Consider the following 27881-nt stretch of genomic DNA (forward strand, 5'->3'; position numbering starts at 1 on the left):
GACTCAGTTGTGTATGGAGTTGATAATCTGTCTGGAAGAGACAACAAAGAGAAAGCCCTAGTTTAGGCACCACCCACAGGAGTCCTTCCTAATCTATGGTCGGCCATCCTGACAATTCCCCATGTGCATCCTGCACTCACTACCCCCGTCTCCAGCCTCTTGCTCAGGGGGCATCCAGCTCAAAGGCCCTGAGAGAGGTCACCATGTTCCCTGCGCATCTCCAACATGGCCTCTGCTCTCCACTAGAATTCCTCTACCTCTTCTCCCCCATGAGCCAGGGACTCCCTGGTGGGTCTGAGGTTTTGCCCTGGCTCTGGAGCTTTGGTAGAAAGGGTCACGGGCGTGGTCCTTGAACCAGGACCCAAGCACATGACCTGGTACCCACAGGACCATCCTCACATATTACTCTGCCATCCCCGGCACACTGTCTCTGATACTTTGGGATGCACCAGTCACCATGCTGCATCTCAGGGTGAGGCAAGGGCTGACCAGGAGAGAAGTCAGAAGTCTGGTGTCCCATCATCAGAAAGTCTGGTGATCAACATCCACCATCCAACCAAATGTTCACCAGCCTGGCCTAGTAGGTCCGCACTCAAGCAGGCAGAGGCCGCCTTTCTGACATGGACAGGAATCCCCTCGGGCAGCAACCAAGGGCTTCACGAGCACTAGGATGGACGGTGCCCAGGCGGCAGTCTTGAGAATTCCCCTCAGAGTCAATAAGCACTGTCAGCAGTGTCAGGGACACAGGGCACAATCTGTGCCCCACGTGGATTCAAAGAGCAGAGGTTCACCTGGGTGGGGAAGAGAGGCAGGGGCTCCTGGGAGACAAGGGACATGCCAGGGAAGGTCCTGGGGACTCACCTGGCCAGTATGTGGAGTGCGGCTGAGCAGCTGTGAGGAAGGAAAGGAAAGTCAGACACAAGGCACCCAGTTCTCTGGCCCATATCTAACGCTGATGACCCTTAGCTTCTACACACTCAGCTGACCTGCTCACATGGCCGTGGTGTGGACACATCAGTGCCTGTCACCAACCTCAGTGCCTGTCACGAACCTCACACCCTCACGACCTTCCTAAGCAACACCCTCTGTCCACTGCCATCGCCTGCCTCACTGAGCCCAAGGACTCACTGGCCAGTATGAGGAAGCCAGTGTCATGCCTGGGACAGGCCACCATGGCCTTGGTGTTGACACCCAGGGGATATGCAGAGAAGGACCCTAGGGAACGGCTTGATGTGGACACTGATCTGCTCCCTTCAGGGTGAAAGGTCTGCCTTTTCCTTGCTCTGGTCTTTCCACATGTCTGAGCAGCACCTGGTCACCAAACCCCAGCACCGTTTGCTCCTCTGATTCAAACAGCTGGTCCGTTCACAAAGGGACAGGTTAAGCTGCTCTCAAGGTTTCATTCTGGATCCCCCCTCCCCCATTCCTGCTCTTTTCAAGACTCTGGATCATTCAAACCCCTGAGCCTCTAGTTTGCAGACAGTCCCCTCCCCTCCCTGCCTGCACCCAGACTCTGGGACCTCATCACGTGGGCCCTGCGCTTCTTTCACAGCCTTGAGGAAAACACTGAGGAGACGCGTCCCTGGGACATCTGCCTCCCTGTCCCCGGAGGGCAACAGCCTGTCAGGTGCCAAGACAAGCCCCTGGTATCAGCTCCACTTCCCAACAAGGCTCCTGCTTCCTCGTTGCTTAGCAACAGCTACTGCTGGGAAGGGGAAGCGGCTCCTTGTTCCCTGCCCTGCATTGCCCGGTGCGACTAGGCCGGGCCTGCCTCCCTTGGAAGGAAAATAAGCTTCCTGCCGCATCTCGCCTCTTAGTAGGGAATTCTTTACCAGCCCGGGCCCTATAGAGGGGAATGATAGTCAGGGTTCAGACCCAATACTAGAGATTCCCCTTGTCTTCATTATGGCCCTGCCCCAGGGCCCTAACTGGCTCCTTCCATTCATTGGCCACTTGCCATCTCACACCCACCCAGCCCCCGGCCACTCTGCCAGGCCTTAAAAAATAAACTCTGTGCTCTTGGGACCTTTCATTCTGGTCAGCATCTTACAGAGTCTGAGGTCACACAGTCAGCACAGAGGGAAGGTTCTTACAAACCCCCCACATGGAATCAATGATGCTGCCCTGGAGGGAACACCCGAGACCCTCTCCAGCGTGGGAGGTGAGCTCCCACCTGGGGCACTGGGACAGGCTCCCTCCTCTGACCTCAGGAAGCTGCTCCTGTGGATGAACCTGGGGCCAGAGGCACCTCCCAGCCACTCTCAGGAAATGCCTTCAGGATGCTGGGAACATGCACTACCCACGATGCTTTTTAGCCTGAGCAGGTGGCCTAGTACCCGGGGTGCCAGCTGCCCTGCAGTCACTCCACTGCCTGGCATGACATTAGGAGGCTCAGGCAGACACACTGGGGACGGCAGTGTGTTTGTTCTCAGCAACACCACCCCATGGGAGGAGACCAGGCGTGGTCGAGGCCCACCTGAGCAGATGACACCGGCGTCCTCCCCATGTCCACAGTTGTGCGAGTACCAGCCTCTGTGTGGACAGTTCCACAGGTAGGACTCGTACCCTGAGCAGCGCACGTCATCCAGGAGGATGGGCCCTGAGCCCTGACCAAACCGGGCACCTCCTGGAGCAGACCTGGCCCAGCCACAGCCAAGCTGCCTGCACACCACATTGGCGTCATTGGTGTCCCAGTCGTCGTCACACACGGTGCCCCAGGAGCCTTGGTAGAGGACCTCCACCCGGCCCTGACAGCGGTCACCTCCATTCACCAGCCTCAGGGCCAAACTCGAGTCTGTCCAGAACCCTAAAGGACGACACAAGGACACCTCCTCCACATCTGTTCTGAGCTGCCAGGCTCGAGGCAGGTTCTAGACTCGGGGACTTTCTAGGGGCCAAGTCCCACGTCAGGCCATCAGCTCTATAAAGGCCCAGAGATCAATCTCCGTAGAGAGAGAGACAGAAACATCCTATCCAGCCAGGTCTAAGGATGCTCCAAGGTCGGGATGCACCCATGATGGCCTGCTTGCGATGTGAAGGACTGTCCCCCTAACCCACAGATGACCACCCAGGACAGAGCTCCATGGCTCCAGGGACAGGACAGGACCATCCCTTTCTGACAACTTATCGGCTTCTCCATGGTCCTAACGCAATTGATGCAAAGCCTTAGGTGGGGATGGATGTCTGGCAGATGGTGGAGAACAAGCACTTTCCCCCCTGGGCCCAGACAGCAGCCTGAGGCCTGAGGCAGCAGAGGAGCCTCAGCAGGACCTGGGAGGCCTCTGGGGCTCACAATGAGCAATGAGGAGGCTGTCTGCTGAGCCTCTGCTCAGGACTCCACTTGAGACCTGGCATCAGCCAACCTTGTCCCACCCACAACCTGGTCTCAGAGACCCTCATCTGACACCCCCACTCAGGGACTAGCATGAGGATGGCACATTTGGAAACGTTTCCTCTCACGGTCCATCTAAACGCGATTCAGAGGCAGAGAGAGCCCCTGGGAGGGCGGGAGGAATATTTACATGTCGTTCCCTCTGATGTAGTTGTGGATGGAAATGGCCAAATTTCTGGAAGAGACAACAGAGAGAAAACCCGAGCTTAGGCATCACCCACAGGAGCCCTTCCTAATCTATGGTCGGCATCCTGACAATTCCCCATGTGTCTCCTGGCCGAGGCTCCTACCACCCCAACTCAGGCACTGGGTTAAGGACCCCACATCGGGAACCTCTTCCGCTCACGGTCCATCCAAACTCGATTCAGAGACAGAGAGAGCCCCTGGCAGGGTGGTAGGAATATTTACCTGTTGTTCGCTCTGATGCAGTTGAGGATGGAGCTGGCCACGTGTCTGGAAGAACCAACAAAAAGAACAGCCTTGGTTGGGCATCACAAGAGGAGCCCTTCTAGAATCTATGGTGAGCCATCCTGACAATTCCCCATGTGCATCCTGCACTCACTACCCCCGTCTCCAGCCTCCTGCTCAAGAGGCATCCAGTTTGAAGATCCTGTGGGAGGTCACCGTGTTCCCTGCGCATCTCCAACATGGCCTCTGCTCTCCACTAGAATTCCTCTACCTTCTCTCTCCCATGAGCCAGGGACTCCCTGGTGGGTCTGAGGTTTTGCCCTGGCTCTGGAGCTTTGGTAGAAAGGGTCAGGGGAGTGATCCTTGAACCAGGACACAAGCACATGACCTGGTACCCACAGGACCATCCTCACATATTACTCTGCCATCCCCAGCACACTGTCTCTGATACTTTGGGATGCACCAGTCACCATGCTGCATCTCAGGGTGAGGCAAGGGCTGACCAGGAGAGAAGCCAGAAGTCTGGTGTCCCATCATCAGAAAGTCTGGTGATCAACATCCACCATCCAACCAAATCCTCAGCAGCCTGGCCTAGTAGGTCCGCACTCAAGCAGGCAGAGGCCGCCTTTCTGACATGGACAGGAATCCCCTCGGGCAGCAACCAAGGGCTTCACGAGCACTAGGATGGACGGTGCCCAGGCGGCAGTCTTGTGAATTCCCCTCAGAGTCAATAAGCACTGTCAGCAGTGTCAGGGACACAGGGCACAATCTGTGCCCCACGTGGATTCAAAGAGCAGAGGTTTACCTGGGTGGGGAAGAGAGGCAGGGGCTCCTGGGAGACAAGGGACATGCCAGGGAAGGTCCTGGGGACTCACCTGGCCAGTATGTGGAGTGCGGCTGAGCAGCTGTGAGGAAGGAAAGGAAAGTCAGACACAAGGCACCCCGTTCTCTGGCCCATATCTAACGCTGATGACCCTTAGCTTCTACACACTCAGCTGACCTGCTCATATAGCCGTGGTGTGGACACATCAGTGCCTGTCACGAACCTCACACCCTCACGACCTTCCTAAGAAACACCCTCTGTCCACTGCCATCGCCTGCCTCACTGAGCCCGAGGACTCACTGGCCAGTATGAGGAAGCCAGTGTCATGCCTGGGACAGGCCACCATGGCCTTGGTGTTGACACCCAGGGGATATGTAGAGAACGACCCCAGGGAACGGCTTGATGTGGACACTGATCTGCTCCCTTCAGGGTGAAAGGTCTGCCTTTTCCTTGCTCTGGTCTTTCCACATGTCTGAGCAGCACCTGGTCACCAAACCCCAGCACCGTTTGCTCCTCTGATTCAAACAGCTGGTCCGTTCACAAAGGGACAGGTTAAGCTGCTCTCAAGGTTTCATTCTGGATCCCCCCTCCCCCATTCCTGCTCTTTTCAAGACTCTGGATCATTCAAACCCCTGAGCCTCTAGTTTGCAGACAGTCCCCTCCCCTCCCTGCCTGCACCCAGACTCTGGGACCTCATCACGTGGGCCCTGCGCTTCTTTCACAGCCTTGAGGAAAACACCGAGGAGACGCGTCCCTGGGACATCTGCCTCCCTGTCCCCGGAGGGCAACAGCCTGTCAGGTGCCAAGACAAGCCCCTGGTATCAGCTCCAGTTCCCAACAAGGCTCCTGCTTCCTCGTTGCTTAGCAACAGCTACTGCTGGGAAGGGGAAGCGGCTCGTTGTTCCCTGCCCTGCATTGCCCGGTGCGACTAGGCCGGGCCTGCCTCCCTTGGAAGGAAAATAAGCTTCCTGCCGCATCTCGCCTCTTAGTAGGGAATTCTTTACCAGCCCGGGCCCTATAGAGGGGAATGATAGTCAGGGTTCAGACCCAATACTAGAGATTCCCCTTGTCTTCATTATGGCCCTGCCCCAGGGCACTAACTGGCTCCTTCCATTCATTGGCCACTTGCCATCTCACACCCACCCAGCCCCCGGCCACTCTGCCAGGCCTTAAAAAATAAACTCTGTGCTCTTGGGACCTTTCATTCTGGTCAGCATCTTACAGAGTCTGAGGTCACACAGTCAGCACAGAGGGAAGGTTCTTACAAACCCCCCACATGGAATCAATGATGCTGCCCTGGAGGGAACACCCGAGACCCTCTCCAGCGTGGGAGGTGAGCTCCCACCTGGGGCACTGGGACAGGCTCCCTCCTCTGACCTCAGGAAGCTGCTCCTGTGGATGAACCTGGGGCCAGAGGCACCTCCCAGCCACTCTCAGGAAATGCCTTCAGGATGCTGGGAACATGCACTACCCACGATGCTTTTTAGCCTGAGCAGGTGGCCTAGTACCCGGGGTGCCAGCTGCCCTGCAGTCACTCCACTGCCTGGCATGACATTAGGAGGCTCAGGCAGACACACTGGGGACGGCAGTGTGTTTGTTCTCAGCAACACCACCCCATGGGAGGAGACCAGGCGTGGTCGAGGCCCACCTGAGCAGATGACACCGGCGTCCTCCCCATGTCCACAGTTGTGGGAGTACCAGCCTCTGTGTGGACAGTTCCACAGGTAGGACTCGTACCCTGAGCAGCGCACGTCATCCAGGAGGATGGGCCCTGAGCCCTGACCAAACCGGGCACCTCCTGGAGCAGACCTGGCCCAGCCACAGCCAAGCTGCCTGCACACCACATTGGCGTCATTGGTGTCCCATTCGTCATCACACACGGTGCCCCAGGAGCCTTGGTAGAGGACCTCCACCCGGCCCTGACAGCGGTCACCTCCATTCACCAGCCTCAGGGCCAAACTCGAGTCTGTCCAGAACCCTAAAGGACGACACAAGGACACCTCCTCCACATCTGTTCTGAGCTGCCAGGCTCGAGGCAGGTTCTAGACTCGGGGACTTTCTAGGGGCCAAGTCCCACGTCAGGCCATCAGCTCTATAAAGGCCCAGAGATCAATCTCCGTAGAGAGAGAGACAGAAACATCCTATCCAGCCAGGTCTAAGGATGCTCCAAGGTCGGGATGCACCCATGATGGCCTGCTTGCGATGTGAAGGACTGTCCCCCTAACCCACAGATGACCACCCAGGACAGAGCTCCATGGCTCCAGGGACAGGACAGGACCATCCCTTTCTGACAACTTATCGGCTTCTCCATGGTCCTAACGCAATTGATGCAAAGCCTTAGGTGGGGATGGATGTCTGGCAGATGGTGGAGAACAAGCACTTTCCCCCCTGGGCCCAGACAGCAGCCTGAGGCCTGAGGCAGCAGAGGAGCCTCAGCAGGACCTGGGAGGCCTCTGGGGCTCACAATGAGCAATGAGGAGGCTGTCTGCTGAGCCTCTGCTCAGGACTCCACTTGAGACCTGGCATCAGCCAACCTTGTCCCACCCACAACCTGGTCTCAGAGACCCTCGTCTGACACCCCCACTCAGGGACTAGCATGAGGATGGCACATTTGGAAACGTTTCCTCTCACGGTCCATCTAAACGCGATTCAGAGGCAGAGAGAGCCCCTGGGAGGGCGGGAGGAATATTTACATGTCGTTCCCTCTGATGTAGTTGTGGATGGAAATGGCCAAATTTCTGGAAGAGACAACAGAGAGAAAACCCGAGCTTAGGCATCACCCACAGGAGCCCTTCCTAATCTATGGTCGGCATCCTGACAATTCCCCATGTGTCTCCTGGCCGAGGCTCCTACCACCCCAACTCAGGCACTGGGTTAAGGACCCCACATCGGGAACCTCTTCCGCTCACGGTCCATCCAAACTCGATTCAGAGACAGAGAGAGCCCCTGGCAGGGTGGTAGGAATATTTACCTGTTGTTCGCTCTGATGCAGTTGAGGATGGAGCTGGCCACGTGTCTGGAAGAACCAACAAAAAGAACAGCCTTGGTTGGGCATCACAAGAGGAGCCCTTCTAGAATCTATGGTGAGCCATCCTGACAATTCCCCATGTGCATCCTGCACTCACTACCCCCGTCTCCAGCCTCCTGCTCAAGAGGCATCCAGTTTGAAGATCCTGTGGGAGGTCACCGTGTTCCCTGCGCATCTCCAACATGGCCTCTGCTCTCCACTAGAATTCCTCTACCTTCTCTCTCCCATGAGCCAGGGACTCCCTGGTGGGTCTGAGGTTTTGCCCTGGCTCTGGAGCTTTGGTAGAAAGGGTCAGGGGAGTGATCCTTGAACCAGGACACAAGCACATGACCTGGTACCCACAGGACCATCCTCACATATTACTCTGCCATCCCCAGCACACTGTCTCTGATACTTTGGGATGCACCAGTCACCATGCTGCATCTCAGGGTGAGGCAAGGGCTGACCAGGAGAGAAGCCAGAAGTCTGGTGTCCCATCATCAGAAAGTCTGGTGATCAACATCCACCATCCAACCAAATGTTCACCAGCCTGGCCTAGTAGGTCCGCACTCAAGCAGGCAGAGGCCGCCTTTCTGACATGGACAGGAATCCCCTCGGGCAGCAACCAAGGGCTTCACGAGCACTAGGATGGACGGTGCCCAGGCGGCAGTCTTGTGAATTCCCCTCAGAGTCAATAAGCACTGTCAGCAGTGTCAGGGACACAGGGCACAATCTGTGCCCCACGTGGATTCAAAGAGCAGAGGTTTACCTGGGTGGGGAAGAGAGGCAGGGGCTCCTGGGAGACAAGGGACATGCCAGGGAAGGTCCTGGGGACTCACCTGGCCAGTATGTGGAGTGCGGCTGAGCAGCTGTGAGGAAGGAAAGGAAAGTCAGACACAAGGCACCCCGTTCTCTGGCCCATATCTAACGCTGATGACCCTTAGCTTCTACACACTCAGCTGACCTGCTCATATAGCCGTGGTGTGGACACATCAGTGCCTGTCACGAACCTCACACCCTCACGACCTTCCTAAGAAACACCCTCTGTCCACTGCCATCGCCTGCCTCACTGAGCCCGAGGACTCACTGGCCAGTATGTGGAAGCCAGTGTAACGCCTGGGCCACCATGGCCTTGGTGTTGACACCCAGGGGATATGCAGAGAAGGACCCTAGGGAACGGCTTGATGTGGACACTGATCTGCTCCCTTCAGGGTGAAAGGTCTGCCTTTTCCTTGCTCTGGTCTTTCCACATGTCTGAGCAGCACCTGGTCACCAAACCCCAGCACCGTTTGCTCCTCTGATTCAAACAGCTGGTCCGTTCACAAAGGGACAGGTTAAGCTGCTCTCAAGGTTTCATTCTGGATCCCCCCTCCCCCATTCCTGCTCTTTTCAAGACTCTGGATCATTCAAACCCCTGAGCCTCTAGTTTGCAGACAGTCCCCTCCCCTCCCTGCCTGCACCCAGACTCTGGGACCTCATCACGTGGGCCCTGCGCTTCTTTCACAGCCTTGAGGAAAACACCGAGGAGACGCGTCCCTGGGACATCTGCCTCCCTGTCCCCGGAGGGCAACAGCCTGTCAGGTGCCAAGACAAGCCCCTGGTATCAGCTCCACTTCCCAACAAGGCTCCTGCTTCCTCGTTGCTTAGCAACAGCTACTGCTGGGAAGGGGAAGCGGCTCCTTGTTCCCTGCCCTGCATTGCCCGGTGCGACTAGGCCGGGCCTGCCTCCCGTGGAAGGAAAATAAGCTTCCTGCCGCATCTCGCCTCTTAGTAGGGAATTCTTTACCAGCCCGGGCCCTATAGAGGGGAATGATAGTCAGGGTTCAGACCCAATACTAGAGATTCCCCTTGTCTTCATTATGGCCCTGCCCCAGGGCCCTAACTGGCTCCTTCCATTCATTGGCCACTTGCCATCTCACACCCACCCAGCCCCCGGCCACTCTGCCAGGCCTTAAAAAATAAACTCTGTGCTCTTGGGACCTTTCATTCTGGTCAGCATCTTACAGAGTCTGAGGTCACACAGTCAGCACAGAGGGAAGGTTCTTACAAACCCCCCACATGGAATCAATGATGCTGCCCTGGAGGGAACACCCGAGACCCTCTCCAGCGTGGGAGGTGAGCTCCCACCTGGGGCACTGGGACAGGCTCCCTCCTCTGACCTCAGGAAGCTGCTCCTGTGGATGAACCTGGGGCCAGAGGCACCTCCCAGCCACTCTCAGGAAATGCCTTCAGGATGCTGGGAACATGCACTACCCACGATGCTTTTTAGCCTGAGCAGGTGGCCTAGTACCCGGGGTGCCAGCTGCCCTGCAGTCACTCCACTGCCTGGCATGACATTAGGAGGCTCAGGCAGACACACTGGGGACGGCAGTGTGTTTGTTCTCAGCAACACCACCCCATGGGAGGAGACCAGGCGTGGTCGAGGCCCACCTGAGCAGATGACACCGGCGTCCTCCCCATGTCCACAGTTGTGGGAGTACCAGCCTCTGTGTGGACAGTTCCACAGGTAGGACTCGTACCCTGAGCAGCGCACGTCATCCAGGAGGATGGGCCCTGAGCCCTGACCAAACCGGGCACCTCCTGGAGCAGACCTGGCCCAGCCACAGCCAAGCTGCCTGCACACCACATTGGCGTCATTGGTGTCCCATTCGTCATCACACACGGTGCCCCAGGAGCCTTGGTAGAGGACCTCCACCCGGCCCTGACAGCGGTCACCTCCATTCACCAGCCTCAGGGCCAAACTCGAGTCTGTCCAGAACCCTAAAGGACGACACAAGGACACCTCCTCCACATCTGTTCTGAGCTGCCAGGCTCGAGGCAGGTTCTAGACTCGGGGACTTTCTAGGGGCCAAGTCCCACGTCAGGCCATCAGCTCTATAAAGGCCCAGAGATCAATCTCCGTAGAGAGAGAGACAGAAACATCCTATCCAGCCAGGTCTAAGGATGCTCCAAGGTCGGGATGCACCCATGATGGCCTGCTTGCGATGTGAAGGACTGTCCCCCTAACCCACAGATGACCACCCAGGACAGAGCTCCATGGCTCCAGGGACAGGACAGGACCATCCCTTTCTGACAACTTATCGGCTTCTCCATGGTCCTAACGCAATTGATGCAAAGCCTTAGGTGGGGATGGATGTCTGGCAGATGGTGGAGAACAAGCACTTTCCCCCCTGGGCCCAGACAGCAGCCTGAGGCCTGAGGCAGCAGAGGAGCCTCAGCAGGACCTGGGAGGCCTCTGGGGCTCACAATGAGCAATGAGGAGGCTGTCTGCTGAGCCTCTGCTCAGGACTCCACTTGAGACCTGGCATCAGCCAACCTTGTCCCACCCACAACCTGGTCTCAGAGACCCTCGTCTGACACCCCCACTCAGGGACTAGCATGAGGATGGCACATTTGGAAACGTTTCCTCTCACGGTCCATCTAAACGCGATTCAGAGGCAGAGAGAGCCCCTGGGAGGGCGGGAGGAATATTTACATGTCGTTCCCTCTGATGTAGTTGTGGATGGAAATGGCCAAATTTCTGGAAGAGACAACAGAGAGAAAACCCGAGCTTAGGCATCACCCACAGGAGCCCTTCCTAATCTATGGTCGGCATCCTGACAATTCCCCATGTGTCTCCTGGCCGAGGCTCCTACCACCCCAACTCAGGCACTGGGTTAAGGACCCCACATCGGGAACCTCTTCCGCTCACGGTCCATCCAAACTCGATTCAGAGACAGAGAGAGCCCCTGGCAGGGTGGTAGGAATATTTACCTGTTGTTCGCTCTGATGCAGTTGAGGATGGAGCTGGCCACGTGTCTGGAAGAACCAACAAAAAGAACAGCCTTGGTTGGGCATCACAAGAGGAGCCCTTCTAGAATCTATGGTGAGCCATCCTGACAATTCCCCATGTGCATCCTGCACTCACTACCCCCGTCTCCAGCCTCCTGCTCAAGAGGCATCCAGTTTGAAGATCCTGTGGGAGGTCACCGTGTTCCCTGCGCATCTCCAACATGGCCTCTGCTCTCCACTAGAATTCCTCTACCTTCTCTCTCCCATGAGCCAGGGACTCCCTGGTGGGTCTGAGGTTTTGCCCTGGCTCTGGAGCTTTGGTAGAAAGGGTCATGGGCGTGGTCCTTGAACCAGGACACAAGCACATGACCTGGTACCCACAGGACCATCCTCACATATTACTCTGCCATCCCCAGCACACTGTCTCTGATACTTTGGGATGCACCAGTCACCATGCTGCATCTCAGGGTGAGGCAAGGGCTGACCAGGAGAGAAGCCAGAAGTCTGGTGTCCCATCATCAGAAAGTCTGGTGATCAACATCCACCATCCAACCAAATGTTCACCAGCCTGGCCTAGTAGGTCCGCACTCAAGCAGGCAGAGGCCGCCTTTCTGACATGGACAGGAATCCCCTCGGGCAGCAACCAAGGGCTTCACGAGCACTAGGATGGACGGTGCCCAGGCGGCAGTCTTGAGAATTCCCCTCAGAGTCAATAAGCACTGTCAGCAGTGTCAGGGACACAGGGCACAATCTGTGCCCCACGTGGATTCAAAGAGCAGAGGTTTACCTGGGTGGGGAAGAGAGGCAGGGGCTCCTGGGAGACAAGGGACATGCCAGGGAAGGTCCTGGGGACTCACCTGGCCAGTATGTGGAGTGCGGCTGAGCAGCTGTGAGGAAGGAAAGGAAAGTCAGACACAAGGCACCCCGTTCTCTGGCCCATATCTAACGCTGATGACCCTCAGCTTCTACACACTCAGCTGACCTGCTCACATGGCCGTGGTGTGGACACATCAGTGCCTGTCACCAACAACCTCACACCCTCACGACCTTCCTAAGAAACACCCTCTGTCCACTGCCATCGCCTGCCTCACTGAGCCCGAGGACTCACTGGCCAGTATGTGGAAGCCAGTGTAACGCCTGGGCCACCATGGCCTTGGTGTTGACACCCAGGGGATATACAGAGAAGGACCCTAGGGAACGGCTTGATGTGGACACTGATCTGCTCCCTTCAGGGTGAAAGGTCTGCCTTTTCCTTGCTCTGGTCTTTCCACATGTCTGAGCAGCACCTGGTCACCAAACCCCAGCACCGTTTGCTCCTCTGATTCAAACAGCTGGTCCGTTCACAAAGGGACAGGTTAAGCTGCTCTCAAGGTTTCATTCTGGATCCCCCCCCTCCCCCATTCCTGCTCTTTTCAAGACTCTGGATCATTCAAACCCCTGAGCCTCTAGTTTGCAGACAGTCCCCTCCCCTCCCTGCCTGCACCCAGCCTCTGGGACCTCATCACGTGGGCCCTGCGCTTCTTTCACAGCCTTGAGGAAAACACCGAGGAGACGCGTCCCTGGGACATCTGCCTCCCTGTCCCCGGAGGGCAACAGCCTGTCAGGTGCCAAGACAAGCCCCTGGTATCAGCTCCAGTTCCCAACAAGGCTCCTGCTTCCTCGTTGCTTAGCAACAGCTACTGCTGGGAAGGGGAAGCGGCTCCTTGTTCCCTGCCCTGCATTGCCCGGTGCGACTAGGCCGGGCCTGCCTCCCTTGGAAGGAAAATAAGCTTCCTGCCGCATCTCGCCTCTTAGTAGGGAATTCTTTACCAGCCCGGGCCCTATACAGGGGAATGATAGTCAGGGTTCAGACCCAATACTAGAGATACCCCTTGTCTTCATTATGGCCCTGCCCCAGGGCACTAACTGGCTCCTTCCATTCATTGGTCACTTGCCATCTCACACCCACCCAGCCCCCGGCCACTCTGCCAGGCCTTAAAAAATAAACTCTGTGCTCTTGGGACCTTTCATTCTGGTCAGCATCTTACAGAGTCTGAGGTCACACAGTCAGCACAGAGGGAAGGTTCTTACCAGCCCCCCACATGGAATCAATGATGCTGCCCTGGAGGGAACACCCGAGACCCTCTCCAGCGTGGGAGGTGAGCTCCCACCTGGGGCACTGGGACAGGCTCCCTCCTCTGACCTCAGGAAGCTGCTCCTGTGGATGAACCTGGGGCCAGAGGCACCTCCCAGCCACTCTCAGGAAATGCCTTCAGGATGCTGGGAACATGCACTACCCACGATGCTTTTTAGCCTGAGCAGGTGGCCTAGTACCCGGGGTGCCAGCTGCCCTGCAGTCACTCCACTGCCTGGCATGACATTAGGAGGCTCAGGCAGACACACTGGGGACGGCAGTGTGTTTGTTCTCAGCAACACCACCCCATGGGAGGAGACCAGGCGTGGTCGAGGCCCACCTGAGCAGATGACACCGGCGTCCTCCCCATGTCCACAGTTGTGCGAGTACCAGCCTCTGTGTGGACAGTTCCACAGGTAGGACTCGTATCCTGAGCAGCGCACGTCATCCAGGAGGATGGGCCCTGAGCCCTGACCAAACCGGGCACCTCCTGGAGCAGACCTGGCCCAGCCACAGCCAAGCTGCCTGCACACCACATTGGCGTCATTGGTGTCCCAGTCGTCGTCACACACGGTGCCCCAGGAGCCTTGGTAGAGGACCTCCACCCGGCCCTGACAGCGGTCACCTCCATTCACCAGCCTCAGGGCCAAACTCGAGTCTGTCCAGAACCCTAAAGGACGACACAAGGACACCTCCTCCACATCTGTTCTGAGCTGCCAGGCTCGAGGCAGATTCTAGACTCGGGGACTTTCTAGGGGCCAAGTCCCACGTCAGGCCATCAGCTCTGTAAAGGCCCAGAGATCAATCTCCGTAGAGAGAGAGACAGAAACATCCTATCCAGCCAGGTCTAAGGATGCTCCAAGGTCGGGAAGCACCCATGATGGTCTGCTTGGGATGTGAAGGACTGTCCCCTAACCCACATTTGACCACCTAGGCCGTGTCTCCATGGTTCCAGGGACAGGACAGGACCATCCCTTTCTGACAACTTATTGGCTTCTCCATGGTCCCAATGGAATTGAGGCAAAGCCTTAGGTGGGGATGGATGTCTGGCAGATGGTGGAGAACAAGCACTTTCCCCCCTGGGCCCAGACAGCAGCCTGAGGCCTGAGGCAGCAGAGGAGCCTCAGCAGGACCTGGGAGGCCTCTGGGGCTCACAATGAGCAATGGGGAGGGTGTGTGCTGAGCCTCTGCTCAGGACTCCACTTGAGACCTGGCATCAGCCAACCTTGTCCCACCCACAACCTGGTCTTAGAGACCCTCGTCTGATACCCCCACTCAGGGACTAGCATGAGGATGGCACATTTGGAAACGTTTCCTCTCACGGTCCATCTAAACGCGATTCAGAGGCAGAGAGAGCCCCTGGGAGGGCGGGAGGAATATTTACCTATTGTACTGGTTGATCCAGTTGTGGATGCAGTTGGCCATGTGTCTGGAGGAGAGAAAGAACACAAAGCCCTTGGTTAGACATCACCAAAAGGTGTCCTTCCCAATTCTATGGTCAGCCATCCTGACAATTCCACGTGAGCATCCTGCCCCTGGCTACCTGCCACCCCAACTCAGGGACTAGGTTAAGGACCACACATCTGGAACCTCTTCTTCTCATGGTCGATCCAAACTCAATTCACATGTGGAGAGTCCCCCTGGGAGGGTGGTAGGATTATTTACCTGTTTCTGGTGATGATGTAGTTTCGTATGGAGTTGACCATGTGTCTGGGAGAGAAAACAAAGAGAAAGCCCTTGGTTAGGCATCACCAAAAGGAGTCCATCCTAAATCTATGTTCAACCATCCTGATAATTCCACATGAACATCTAGCCCATGGCTACGTGCTACCCCAACTCAGGGACTAGCATAAGGATGGCACATCTGGAAACTCTTTCTCTCATGGTCCATCAGAACACGATTCACATGTGGAGAGAGCCCCTGGGAGGGTGGTAGGATTATTTACCTGTTTCTGTCGATAATCCAGTTGTGGATGAAGTTGACCATGTGTCTGGAAGAGACGACAAAGAGAAAGCCCTTGGTTAGGCACCACAGATAGGAATCCTTCCTAAATCTATGGTCAGCCATCCTGACAATTCTACATGAGAATCCTGCCCCTGGCTACCTGCCACCCCAACTCAGGGACTAGGCTAACAAGTGCACACCTGGAACCTCTTCCTGTCATGGTCGATCCAAACTCGATTCACATGTGGAGAGAGCCCCTGGGAGGGCGGTAGGAATATTTACCTGTTGTACTGGTTGATCCAGTTGTGGATGCTGTTGGCCATGTGTCTGGAGGAGACAAAAAACAGAAAGCCCTTGGTTAGACATCACCAAAACGCGTTCTTCCTAAATCTATGGTCAGCCATCCTGACAATTCCACATGAGCATCCTGCCCCTGGCTACCTGTCACCCCAACTCAGGGACTAGGTTAATGAACCCACATCTGGAACCTCTTTCTCTCACGGTCCATCACAACACGATTCACACATGGAGAGACCCCCCTGGGAGGGTGGTAGGATTATTTACCTGTTTGTGTTGATGATCCAGTTGTATATCTAGTTGACCATGTGTCTGGGAGAGAAAACAAAGACAGAGCCCTTGGTTAGGCATCACCAAAAAGAGTCCATCCTAAATCTATGTTCAACCATCCTGATAATTCCACATGAACATCTAGCCCATGGCTACCTGCTACCCCAACTCAGGGACTAGCATAAGGATGGTACATCTGGAACCTCTTTCTCTCATGGTCCATCAGAACACAATTCACATGTGGAGAGAGCCCCTGGGAGGGTGGTAGGGTTATTTACCTGTTTCTGTCGATAATCCAGTTGTGGATGAAGTTGACCATGTGTCTGGAAGAGACAACAAAGAGAAAGCCTTCGGTTAGGAAGCATGCATAGGAGACCTTCCTAAATCGATGTTTAGCCATCTCGACAATTCCTCATAAGCATCCTCCTCCTGGCTACCTGTCACCCCAACTCAGGGACTAGGTTAATGAGCCCACACCTGGAACCTCTTTCTCTCACGGTCCATCAAAACACGATTCACATGTGGAGAGACCCCCCTGGGAGGGTGGTAGGATTATTTACCTGTTTGTGTTGATGATCCAGTTGTATATCTAGTTGACCATGTGTCTGGGAGAGAAAACAAAGAGAAAGCCCTTGGTTAGGCATCACCAAAAGGAGTCCTTCCTAAATCTATGTTCAACCATCCTGATAATTCCACATGAACATCTAGCCCATGGCTACCTGTCACCCCAACTCAGGGACTAGGTTAACAAGTGCACATCTGGAAGCTCTTCCTCTCACGGTCCATCCAAACTCGATTCAGAGGCAGAGAGAGCCCCTGGGAGGGCGGGAGCAATATTTACCTCTTGTACTGGTTGATCCAGTTGTGTATGGAATTGACCATGTGTCTGTAAGAGACAAGAGAGAGCCCTTGGTTAGGCATCACCAAAAAGAGTCCATCCTAAATCTATGTTCAACCATCCTGATAATTCCACATGAACATCTAGGCCATGGCTACCTGCCACCCCAACTCAGGGACTAGGCTAACAAGTGCACACCTGGAACCTCTTCCTCTTATGGTCGATCCAAACTCGATTCACATGTGGAGAGAGCCCCTGGGAGGGCGGTAGGAATATTTACCTGTTGTACTGGTTGATCCAGTTGTGGATGCAGTTGGCCATGTGTCTGGAGGAGACAAAAAATAGAAAGCCCTTGGTTAGACATCACCAAAAGGTGTCCTTCCCAATTCTATGGTCAGCCATCCTGACAATGAGCATCCTGCCCCTGGCTACCTGCCACCCCAACTCAGGGACTAGGTTAAGGACCACACATCTGGAACCTCTTTCTCTCACGGTCCATCACAACATGATTCACACGTGGAGAGACCCCCCTGGGAGGGTGGTAGGATTATTTACCTGTTTGTGTTGATGATCCAGTTGTATATCTAGTTGACCATGTGTCTGGGAGAGAAAACAAAGAGAAAGCCCTTGGTTAGGCATCACCAAAAGGAGTCCTTCCTAAATCTATGTTCAACCATTCTGATAATTGCACATGAACATCTAGCCCATGGCTACCTGTCACCCCAACTCAGGGACTAGGTTAACAAGCACACATCTGGAAGCTCTTCCTCTCACGGTCCATCCAAACTCGATTCAGAGGCAGAGAGAGCCCCTGGGAGGGCGGTAGGAATATTTACCTGTTGTACTGGTTGATCCAGTTGTGTATGGAATTGACCATGTGTCTGTAAGAGACAACAAGAGAGATCCCTTGGTTAGGCATCACAATAGGAGCCTTTCCAAAATCAATGTCTGCCAATCTGACAATTCCACATGAGCATCCTGCTCCTGATTACCTCCCACCTCAACTCAGGAAATAGGTGGAGCATGGCACATCTGTAAACTCTTCCTCTCATGGCCCATCTATACTCGATTCAGAGGCAGAAAGAGCCCCTGGGAAAGTGGTAGGAATATTCACCGGTTTTTGTCAGTAATTCAGTTTGTTTGGACAAATGTATGAAAGAAACAAGATAGAGAAAAGCCTTGGTTGGGCATCACAGTAGGAGTCCTTCCTAAATCTATGGTCAGCCATCCTGACAATTCCACATGTACATCCTGCCGTTCGCTCCCTTCTTGTGTTCTAGGCTCTTGCTCATCTCATCTGGGTTATCAGGGTTGAAAGCCCTGTGAGTGACACCCTGATCCCTCCACATCTCTAAAATTGGCTTGTGCTTCTCCATTAGAATTGCTTTACCACCTCTCATCCATGGGGCATTCCCCACTGGGTGTGATTGGAACATGAATCTGCTAAGGAAATGTCATTTCTGATCTGGATTTTGTCTTTCTGTGAGACTTTGGAAAAGTCAACACACCTATGTAGCGTTGAATTCTTTCACTTTAAAAGGCTATTCGGGGAAGGGGGTATCTCTGTATCAACCTACTGAGCCTGATTTTGACCTTTCCACATGTGACCTATGAAGGTTCCAGGAAATGGATGCAGAAGTAATTTTCACACCTTTATACTTCTAATTGACTTCTCTTATCTAATTGCATTGGCTAGCATCTTTATTTAGTACAGTATTGAATGGGGGCTGTGGCTGAAGGGCTTACTTGTTTTGTTTTTTACTTCAGTGGAAATACTTCTAATGTTTCCCCATTAAGTAAGATTCTTGCTTTGAGCCTGTGGTTTTCAAATTGCTTCAAGGAGCCCTGGTGCTTGTCCAAGGCCCCAGTGAGAGCTTACTTGGTGCTGGAGCTTGGAGAGAAGATGACCTGAGATCTGCTCTCAAACCCCTGCAAGTAGAGCACTCGGTTTTTGGCTGAGTTATCTATTCGGTTTCTAGGTGAGGTCTTTTTGGATCTAGAAGAAGTATGACCCCCACAGCTCCACTCTCACTGGAGGTTCTGACAGCTCTAGATAAGTCCTATCTGCAGCCCTGTGTCATGGACAGAGAGCCAAACACCTCTATCCCCTCACTTGCACTCCTGGCTGGACTAGTTGTAACAAAGGGCTTGTCAGGCCCGGCCGATATTCCTAATACACGGCAGGATTCTCAGGGGAAATCATCAGAGGGAAAGAGGTTCTCCTGTTCCACCTGCTGCAACTAAGAATCTTAGGAAAACACATGGTTAACTCAGAATAAAGCCAGTCTCATCCTCAGCTCCAGCGACATCTATGTCCTTAATCAGAGGGAGCAGAAAGAGACCGTAAAGTGAGACCTTACTCCATTGGGTCTTAGGGACAGGAAAAGATAAGACCTGAAGAACAGACATGCCTGGCACATGTACCATCAGGATTCCCATGCTGGGTCCTAGACGGGCCTTGGTATGGAGACTGTCCTTCTCTTGTCCTGGAGTCAAAGTTTCCCATGGAAAATGGGCAGTGACTTTCCTTCCCGAAGCCCAGGCTGCCAGCTCTCTCGCTGGAGGCACCCGGGGGAAGCATGGGACGTCTGCTGCCCACAGGCTGAAGGACCACTGTCCTTCTACACTGACAAGGAACCAAAGTGTCCTGATATGGGCTCAGGACATGGCACAGGCAAGGATTCCAGTTTGCAGCCAGCACGCAGCACCCAGCCTGGCCAGGGGCCTGCATGGTTTGGTGTGGACCACAGGAGTACTGGGCACGGACAATAGGACCCTTAAGACAGGACACCAAGCTCCGCCTTGGTTGATTCCTCCTTCATCCCAAGGACACAGCCCATGGAAAGGACGCCCATTCAGGCCTGAGGCCTTGTTCAGAGGGCCACCCTAGAGAGCTGCGCACTCCCCCCCTTACTCCTTTGGTACCTCTCCTCGATTAGGGTGCAGTGAGGTACCGAGCCCACGGGGATCCCACGCAACAAACGTTACCTTTCTGGGCTGCTGTCAGGCGTTTCTCCATGGACCGCAAAGAGGCTACAGAGCACAGAGAAGAAGAGGTCATTCGAAGTGGGGCCTCATCGAGGGGGGTGGCCCTCTGCCTGCTCGGCTCTGAAACAGGGGCCAGGTGCAGAGACCCCGGAGCCGCCCCTCACTCGAGGCTGCGCTTCTCCCTGGTGAGGCAGAGCTCGTCCCTGTCCCCTTGCTGGCGGGGATGATGCGATGCCACCAAGGATGCCCTTGGCTCCTGTCACCACCCCTCACCTCCCGTGCTTCACCCCACAGTCTCCATCTGCGAAACCACCGCATCGATGAGCAGCCCCTCATTCACAAGATGGGACTTCAGATACCAGCCGCCTATTTCTACAGCTCGAACACCGCCTCAGGTGACAAATATCCACCCTTCCGAGACATTCCTGAGAAGGTGGCCCCAACAGGAAGAAAGGTGGCTTCTCAAGACGGGCCCCCAGGTGCGGAGATAAACCTGCTGCACAGTGCTGCTAGGAGGGCCGCCCTCCCCCTGAGAACCCAGAAGCCGTTCTCACGCAGCGGCCGGGCTATCAGGGTCACCTCCTGTGCGTGCGGCATGGGACTCGCAGCCCTGGGATTTGCCAGCTTGAGTCAGGGACAAGTTTTCTTTTCCACTGAGGGTGTAAATACCTTTTGCTTGTCATTTAATGTCCCCAAAAGAACCTATTAGTTACTCCTCGGTTTGACTGTGGCATCGATTTATGTTTTAAGGACCAGACGTCCCCAGCCCTCGTCCCCCACCTTGAAGAGGAGGGAAGAGAGCCACTTAGGGAGGTATTTATTTTTCCCGAGCCAGGTCGTCAGGATGAGCCCATGGGGTGACGGCCTAAGTAGCTCTGGGGAGGACTGAGGTCAAAACCTCCCAGCCGTAGGGCTTGAGGAAAATCACCAGCCCTCTCTGAGCCACCACTTCTTTACCTGTGAAAAGGGACAGCGATACCTGCCCTCTAACACCAGAAGAGACGGGACTCGGAGCAGCGCAGGTAAATTGCAGAGCTTTACCTGCGTGCGCTGTGACGCTAGGGACAGCAGGGGGCGCTGTGTCCGGCGCAGCACAGGTGACAGAGCAAGGCGATGGGCGCACTACCTGAGCACACGACTCCGGCGTCTTCCGCGTGTCTGCACTCGTGGTTGTACCAGCCCCTGTGGGGGCAGCTGGATAGGTGGGACTCCCACCCCAAGCAGTACACATCGCCCAAGAGGATGTGCCCGGAGCCCTGACCGAAGTGGGCCCGCCCAGGGGCTGACAAGGAGTAGCCACAGCCCAGCTGCCGGCAGACGACGTCCGCGTCCTGTGTGTCCCAGCTGTCGTCACACACGGTGCCCCAGTCGCCCTGGTACAGGACCTCCACGCGGCCCTCACACCGGTCTCCGCCATTCACCAGCCTCAGGGGCAAACCTGCACGGACACAGTGGGGAGCATCGTCCTTGCTCGGCCCCACCCAGCCTCCTTCCCTCCTCCTCTCAACACTGCCCATCTCCTTCACTGACATTTCTCCACTCTAGGGACATGATAATTTTGTGCAGGGTACAGAGCAAGTGTTTGGGAGACGCCAGCTACCTTCAAGACAGATTTACTAAGCATGAGAGTAGGAGCTGACTTTTCCCTCCACCTCTCCAGACACCAAGCTAAAGGTAATCTCCTGCGATGAATGGCCGAGAGGCAGAGAGAAGGAAGGAGAATGACAGGTGGGACATGCCTAGGGTCTCAGGCACCCTATGACCCTCCCTCCCTGTCCCTACGTCCTGGAGGGCAGCAGGTACTGGCTCTGCGGCCAAGACCGCACTCCGCCTCAGCTAGTCAAGGCCAGCAGTGGGGCAGACCTGCCTGACCCAGCCAGCAAGCAAAATCCTGGGAATACAAGTGAAGAAAAAAAAAAAGGTCTTATCATAGTCACAGTCTACAGTCTGGGTGGTCCACTGACCTAGAAAGAAACCAAATACGTCTCAGAAAGGAGGCTCTGCTGTTTGCAAATGATCTGCGTTCCCAGACATTGGCTTGAGCTTCGCCTCACAGGCCCACCAGGGGGCGCTGTGGCTCGACCTTGGGTGGCATTGCCTCCACCGTTCTTGCTAAAAGTGTCTGGGAGTTTTGCGACACTAGATTGAAACAAGTGGGCTGGATATGGGATGCTCAGTTCTTTAGATGTAATAAAGTACACGTGTCTTCACCAGGCCCCCTAACACTACAGTTTACAGTCTCAGGATGTTATCTAGGCTCAGCGAGCGGAGCTGGACAAGGGAAGGCACTTCACACTGGCCGTTAAGAATTCCCGGAGGCAGAGGGGTCCACCCTCCAATCTGAAGTGCAAGTAGAGTCAGCATGGAGAACAGCCACTCAGAGGTCCCTAAGTAAGTGAATTTTTTTTTAAGTCCTCACCTGAGGATATTTTTTCCATTGCTTTTCAGAGAGAGTGGAAGAGAGAGAGAGAAAAAAAAATCAATGTGAGACATTCACATCAGTTCGTTGCCTCCCACACATGCCCAGACCGGGGCCGGGGATGGAACCTGCAACCAAGGTACATGCCCTTAGTCAGAATCAAACCCTGAACCCTTCAGTCCTCGGGCAGATGCTCTAACCACTGAGCCAAACCAGCTAGGGCAATGAGTGAATATTTTGATGTCAGGTATCCTGGTCCTTCTTACCCATGCCCCGAGAAATTTCAACTCTGTCTTTAAGACCGAAATCCAGAGACTCCTGTCCCGGGACTCCCGGGACCCTGTGTGTGAGGACTGCATTCAGCAACGTGCAGTCACCGCTGGGCCCTGACACAGACCCTCCATTCCCCGGGCTCAAGGCCAAATCGAGAGGGAGACAGAGATGTCCCCGTCTGCCCCTTCTGAGGGACAAGGTGTCAGGCCTGCATGAGAGTCAGAGCCCCTCACAGTGACCGAGGATTCGGGAAAGATAGGACAATGAAACCGACTGCTCGCAGGTAATAAGCTAAACGTCCTGCCTCCTCAGTGGAGCTTGACCACCCTTGTGACTTAAGGGTCTCCGTGGCAGCGTCACCTTCAGGTCCCACTCCTGCCTCTGGCCTGAGCTCTCAAATCCAGTTCCAACCACAAAAACCTAGTTGCGCCCAGGCATCCCCTCCCCCAATGGGAGTGCCCATCGGGTGCCCAGCACTGTGGCAGGGGATTGCTCCCCACTCAGAAAGCAGAGCAATGGATGTTCCAGGGTCAATGAGAGAGCTCCTAAGATGCCTCTATCCCTGCACCTCAAAACTCCACACGGCCACATCCCTTCCCCCTCACATACACCCGAGGGTGCCGAGGGGTTTTTTTTATATGTTTTTATTGATTTCAGAGAGAGGAAGGGAAAGTGGCCTGACCGGGAATCAAACCGTGACCTCCAGGTTGATGGATCAACGCTCAACCACTGAGCCGCGCCAGCCAGGCCCGAGGGCGTCAATTTTTAAGCGAAACGGTGGCAGATGATTTTGAGCATTTCCTAACACGGGAACCTCAGATCACATTCGAGAGCTTTACGTGTATCACCTCAGTTCCTCCTGAAAACAGCCCTGCGGGGAAACTGAGGCCCAGGAAGGTGACCTGAGACCAGCGGGCTCGCCAGTGCCTGGGGCGGGTTTGCGCTCAGGCAGCCGCTCCTGGCCACTTCCCTCCCCTCCCTCCTGGGGGTGCTTTTGTAACATTGTAACTGTTTGGTCCAGACCGCGGAGTGTACTGTTGCACAGGCGGGACCACGACCGGACGAGGGAGGAGCCAGACGTTACCATTTGAAGCGCCGGCTGAAGCAGAGGCATTCGAAGCAGCTTCGGGGAGACTTGTAAAAAACTCTAGAAAAGAAAAAACCGGTGATTATATCCAGAGACCCTCAGTTAGACGCTGCCGTCCCCACTTGCTCTCTGTCTCTGCTGGACACCCAGTGAGGCAGCCTAGGGTGAGGGGGGCAGAGAGCCTAGCAAAGAGGTGTGGCTGGAGGTCCGGGTGGACCCCATCGGCGGCCGTCCTTCCTGTCCTGTATTTAAACCGGCAGAATTCTCGCAGCAGCCCCCCAACCCCTGGTCCTCGTGGGCGGCCTTGGGCCCCACTGCCACCCAGCCCCAGAGTTTGGTTACCATTTGACATACCTGTCCTCCTGAAAGCGGTTTCCGTCACGTCTTCTGTCGTTGGTATTACTGAAAATGCAAAGAAAAAAGGCTAACTGAGAGGTCCTCTAAAAACAAGCATTAGGCCAGACCCCCTTCTAAGAGGAGCAACGAGGGGGCTGCACTTTAGAGGGTTCCCTGGGCCTGTCAGTTCGCTTGGCAAATAGGGACTATTCCCCGGCTGCACAAGGCACCGCTGAAAAGGGGGGACAAAGGAAGGGTCCGCTGGGGCCTGGAAGGCTCAGCCCTTGGCGCTCAAGGCTGCCGGGCAGCCAGGCTGGTAATTGGGGCGGGACCTGTAGAAGGGGAGCCTGCAGCAATGAAGGGGTGAGTCAAAGCGTATCTGTATGTTTTAAGTTAAAATGAAACATTTAAAATGTGCACATATCCTGCCCTGCTGGTGTGGCTCAGTGGTTAAGCGTCGACCCATGAACCAGGAGGTCAGGGTTCGATTCCCGGTCAGGGCACAGGCCCGGGGTGCGGGCTCGATCCCCAGCAGGGGGCGCACAGGAGGCGGCCCATCAGTGACTCTCATCATTGATGTTTCTGTCTCCCTCCCTCTCTCTGAAATCAATAGAAACATATTTTTAAAAATAAAAATAAATAAAATGTGCACATATCCTATTTTAAACAACATTTTTGAGTAACCAGCCAACTAGCTGTCTCAGTCACATTAGAAAAGAGCCCTTCTTAGAGCCATGGTTCTCAAAGCGGGTTCCGTGAAGCAGCAGCAGCAGCCAGGAACTTGCCACAGACGCAGGTTCTCAGACCTTCCCCAGACTTACAGATAAGAGCTCCACAGGGGGTGCCCTACTGTGTGTTCAACCACCCTCCAGAGGAGCCGGCTGTGCAAGAGAGTTTGCGCACAGCTGCCTTGCAGCCAATGTAGGGAAACGTAACAGATTCAGCAGAGAGCCAACAATTTGTCCAGCGACCGTGCATTTTGTGCCCACTGCATGCTAGACTCCAGCTGGCAGGGGAGTGCTGGAAGCACAGGATGCCTCCTTTGGGAATTTGCTCTAGTGGTGAGGCGTCCAGGTAAAGGATCAGAGAACGGGACCTGGAGGCTCCGACGGAGGGGTGCCCAGGAGTCCAGCAGAGGGTCACACAGGTTTCCTGGCGCTGTACCAGGCAGTCCGGGCAGACGTGAGCCCGGCAGAGGGGCAGACGACGTGGGCTAACGTGGGCCCCCAGGAAGGAGAGACACTGAATAAACGGCCCCTTAAAGTAACTCGTAAGGACAAGACAGCAAGCTCCGAGGGGGGCTTCCGGTTGTCTCAGGCCAATGAAGAGGCGTCTCCCCTGACCTGACTGTCACCCTCATTAATGACAGTTTCGATGCCTAAAAGTCCCTCCGTTAGGTTTCCCCCTTCTTTGTAAGGCATTGATCTTTGCCAAACCCCGGATAGACCGTGGGAAGCAGAAGCCCAAGAATGACCAATTTGGTAGGAATTAGTTGGAAAGAAATTATTACTTTCTCATTTTGCAAAACATTGACCTTGAGGAAATGTTTCCAAGGGGAGTTAAGGATGTTTCTGAAGCAGCCTGTAGAGCTACAGGAAAGCTGCAGCGCTGATACAGAATTCCCACGTGCCCCCGACCTAAAGCCTGGGGCGGGCGCGAGAGTGCTAGAAGTTACCTGGAAATTAGGATGGTTTTGCCCTGTCTTCTGAAATTCGTGACTGTCCCAAAAAGCACATCAGAAAGGGCAGGAGGGGTGGGAGAGAAGGGAGAAAGAAATGAATTAACAGCGGGGAGAGGAAAGGAAGGGCGGTGAGAGACTGATGCCGGATGGATGAGAGAGAGAGAGAGAAACCGAGGCAGAGACAGAGAGATGGAGACAGAGGGGGAACAAGCAGCATGCGGGCTTATCTCCATTCACTCGGTATCTCCATAAAGTGACACCAAGCGTCCACGGTCACCCAGATCTGCCCATGACTCTCTCATGTGCATTTTACTACCTGACACCCTAAGCACACGGAGACATGCTGAGCTACTGAGCTTGCCGTCCCTTATCGACAGCAGCGAGTGACAGGCCGGAAGCGGGGATCCTGGCGACCGTGTCTGTGCTCGGCTGTAATCACCACGCGGAGGCCCCTGCAGAGAGGAGTCGCGGGATGGGCGCTTAGGGGAGCAGTGTCCCCCCTTTCACAGCGCAGCAACCTGCGGCCACATTTCGGGGCCTCTTCACAGACACATCCACGGCTCCTTAGCTTCAGGCGTTTCTCTACGACCCTTCAGTCATCGCCTCAGTTGAGGGACTCGCTGAAAGCGTCACCATCGTGATTGGCCTCTTCTAAGCACAACCATGCCATTTCTCAGCCAGAAACAAAACAGCAAAGAGCCATTCCTTCAAAATACAACCGTCCGCAAAGAACTGCCTCCTCCTCCATACAAAAGCCCCCTCAGGAGACAGAAAGCCTGGTGCCCGCGACAAGTCGATACCATTTGCCAGTTTGGATCTGCAGCAGTGAAATGGAGACATACAGTAATGAGCTAAATCATACCTGAAGACAGAACTCGACCCAGCAAAAGACACATTTGAAGGATGACCCTGGAGATCCCCATTTTGCTGGGTTCTTCTCGGTTTGAATAAAAATACCTTGATATTTATAGGCCCCTAGCTGAAAGGAGGCGTGTCCCCAGGGGTATTCTCTTTCCATTGCTGCCATAAATCAATATAAAGGAAGGACCTTTGCTAACCGTTAATGGCTAATCTGCAGGAACAATTTAGGTGTGTTAGGCTGATTGTCCTGGGAGTGATCTGACATCAGTGATACAGTTTCCAACTTCCTGCTGGGTGAGCCTCTAAGACTCTCCAACGCCCCTGACCGTAGGCTTGACCTCAATCCTGGAGAATCTGAGTGAACTTGTGGGAAGTCACCCCAAGGTTTGGGGCAGAGCAGGATGTGGGCTCCTGGGCAAATACAGGGCCGGTGCCAACGGGGAAAACCTTCTCTTTGGGCTGGTTTGTCCTGGCAGGGCATCCTCACGCTGGCCCCGCGCCGTGGAAAACGGGGACGGCGCCCTGGTCGGTGTGCTCGGTGCGGGGTTAGAGCCTCGGCCCACGGACTGAAGGGTCCCGGGTTTGATTCCAGCCGAGGGCCCCCACCTGGGTTGCAGGCTCCATCCCGGCCTCGGCCCAGGCACGTGCGGGGGGCAACCGATCGATGTGTCTCTCTCACATCGATGTGTCTCTCTGTGCCTCTCCCCCTCCTTTCTAGTTTCTAAAAAAATCAATGGAGGATTAACAACAACGACAAAAAACACCACCCTCAAGCTAATTAGGGATATGACTCAATTAAAGAGGCAAAAAATAATTTTTTAAAAAGAATACATCATTGGGTTGAAGATTAACAAAAAATCAACAACAGGAAGCTCTCCTGGGCGTCTACCTGAGAAATTTGAAAACATTTATTTGCAAAGACAATGCACCCCCACGTTCACCGCAGCGTTACTCACGGTGGCCAAGACACGGAGGAAACCAAAGTGTCCTTCGCTAGAGGCCTGGACAGAGCAGCTGTGGGATGGACTCGGGGAGCACTCTCAGCCGCAGGAAAGATGAAACACTGCCGTTTGCAACCACACGGACGGACCCCGGGGCGATCTCGCCAAGCGACAGGAGTCAGAAAAAGCCAAGAACCCTGAGATCTCACTCACGTGGGACACGGAACAGAGACAATGAACAGGTACGAAAAACAGGACTCACAGCACAAAGAGGGGAGGGTGAGGGGCAGCGAAGGGCACAGGGGGCCGGACACGGTGACGGAGGACCTGACCTTGGGTGGTGGGCAAGCCGTGCAACACACAGGTCACGTCTCACGGAAATCCACACTCGAAACCTGTGATCTGAGGGACCAACGTCCTACGGCTTTTTTA

General features: G+C 54.9%; 2 protein-coding genes and 1 long non-coding RNA gene across 3 annotated transcripts in view; all 3 read right to left on the reverse strand.

Moving 5' to 3' along the window:
• DMBT1 (deleted in malignant brain tumors 1) overlaps positions 1 to 14842 on the reverse strand; it is a gene marked incomplete at its 5' end in the record, with an annotated part of 32516 nt that extends 17674 nt beyond the window's left edge. Inside the window, 15 exons of the mRNA XM_081157915.1 lie at positions 862 to 891; positions 2477 to 2806; positions 3522 to 3566; positions 3800 to 3844; positions 4675 to 4704; positions 6271 to 6600; positions 7316 to 7360; positions 7594 to 7638; positions 8469 to 8498; positions 10060 to 10389; positions 11105 to 11149; positions 11383 to 11427; positions 12258 to 12287; positions 13854 to 14183; positions 14836 to 14842. Coding sequence (XP_081014041.1) covers positions 862 to 891; positions 2477 to 2806; positions 3522 to 3566; positions 3800 to 3844; positions 4675 to 4704; positions 6271 to 6600; positions 7316 to 7360; positions 7594 to 7638; positions 8469 to 8498; positions 10060 to 10389; positions 11105 to 11149; positions 11383 to 11427; positions 12258 to 12287; positions 13854 to 14183; positions 14836 to 14842 — 1717 coding nt within the window. The remainder of the gene's footprint in view (positions 1 to 861; positions 892 to 2476; positions 2807 to 3521; positions 3567 to 3799; positions 3845 to 4674; positions 4705 to 6270; positions 6601 to 7315; positions 7361 to 7593; positions 7639 to 8468; positions 8499 to 10059; positions 10390 to 11104; positions 11150 to 11382; positions 11428 to 12257; positions 12288 to 13853; positions 14184 to 14835) is intronic.
• Positions 14843 to 15178: 336 nt separating this feature from the next.
• Positions 15179 to 16913, reverse strand: LOC308567096. The gene is made up of 6 exons (XR_014000262.1): positions 16867 to 16913; positions 16586 to 16630; positions 16304 to 16348; positions 16023 to 16067; positions 15460 to 15504; positions 15179 to 15223 (listed from the first exon to the last, which is right to left on the reverse strand). It is a non-coding gene; the product is annotated as an uncharacterized lncRNA (long non-coding RNA).
• Positions 16914 to 17410: 497 nt separating this feature from the next.
• LOC308566903 (scavenger receptor cysteine-rich domain-containing protein DMBT1-like) lies at positions 17411 to 26570 on the reverse strand (the record flags this gene model as incomplete). The annotated part of the gene is made up of 7 exons (XM_081157916.1): positions 17411 to 17463; positions 17700 to 17744; positions 19852 to 19896; positions 20978 to 21289; positions 23628 to 23690; positions 23985 to 24032; positions 26510 to 26570. 7 exons carry the CDS (start codon positions 26568 to 26570, stop codon positions 17411 to 17413), a joined length of 627 nt encoding a protein of 208 aa, XP_081014042.1.
• Between the last annotated feature and the right edge of the window lie 1311 nt (positions 26571 to 27881).

This window comes from Miniopterus schreibersii, assembly GCF_964146895.1.
Source record: "Miniopterus schreibersii genome assembly, chromosome: 14".
In the NCBI taxonomy this organism is placed as follows: domain Eukaryota; kingdom Metazoa; phylum Chordata; class Mammalia; order Chiroptera; family Miniopteridae; genus Miniopterus; species Miniopterus schreibersii.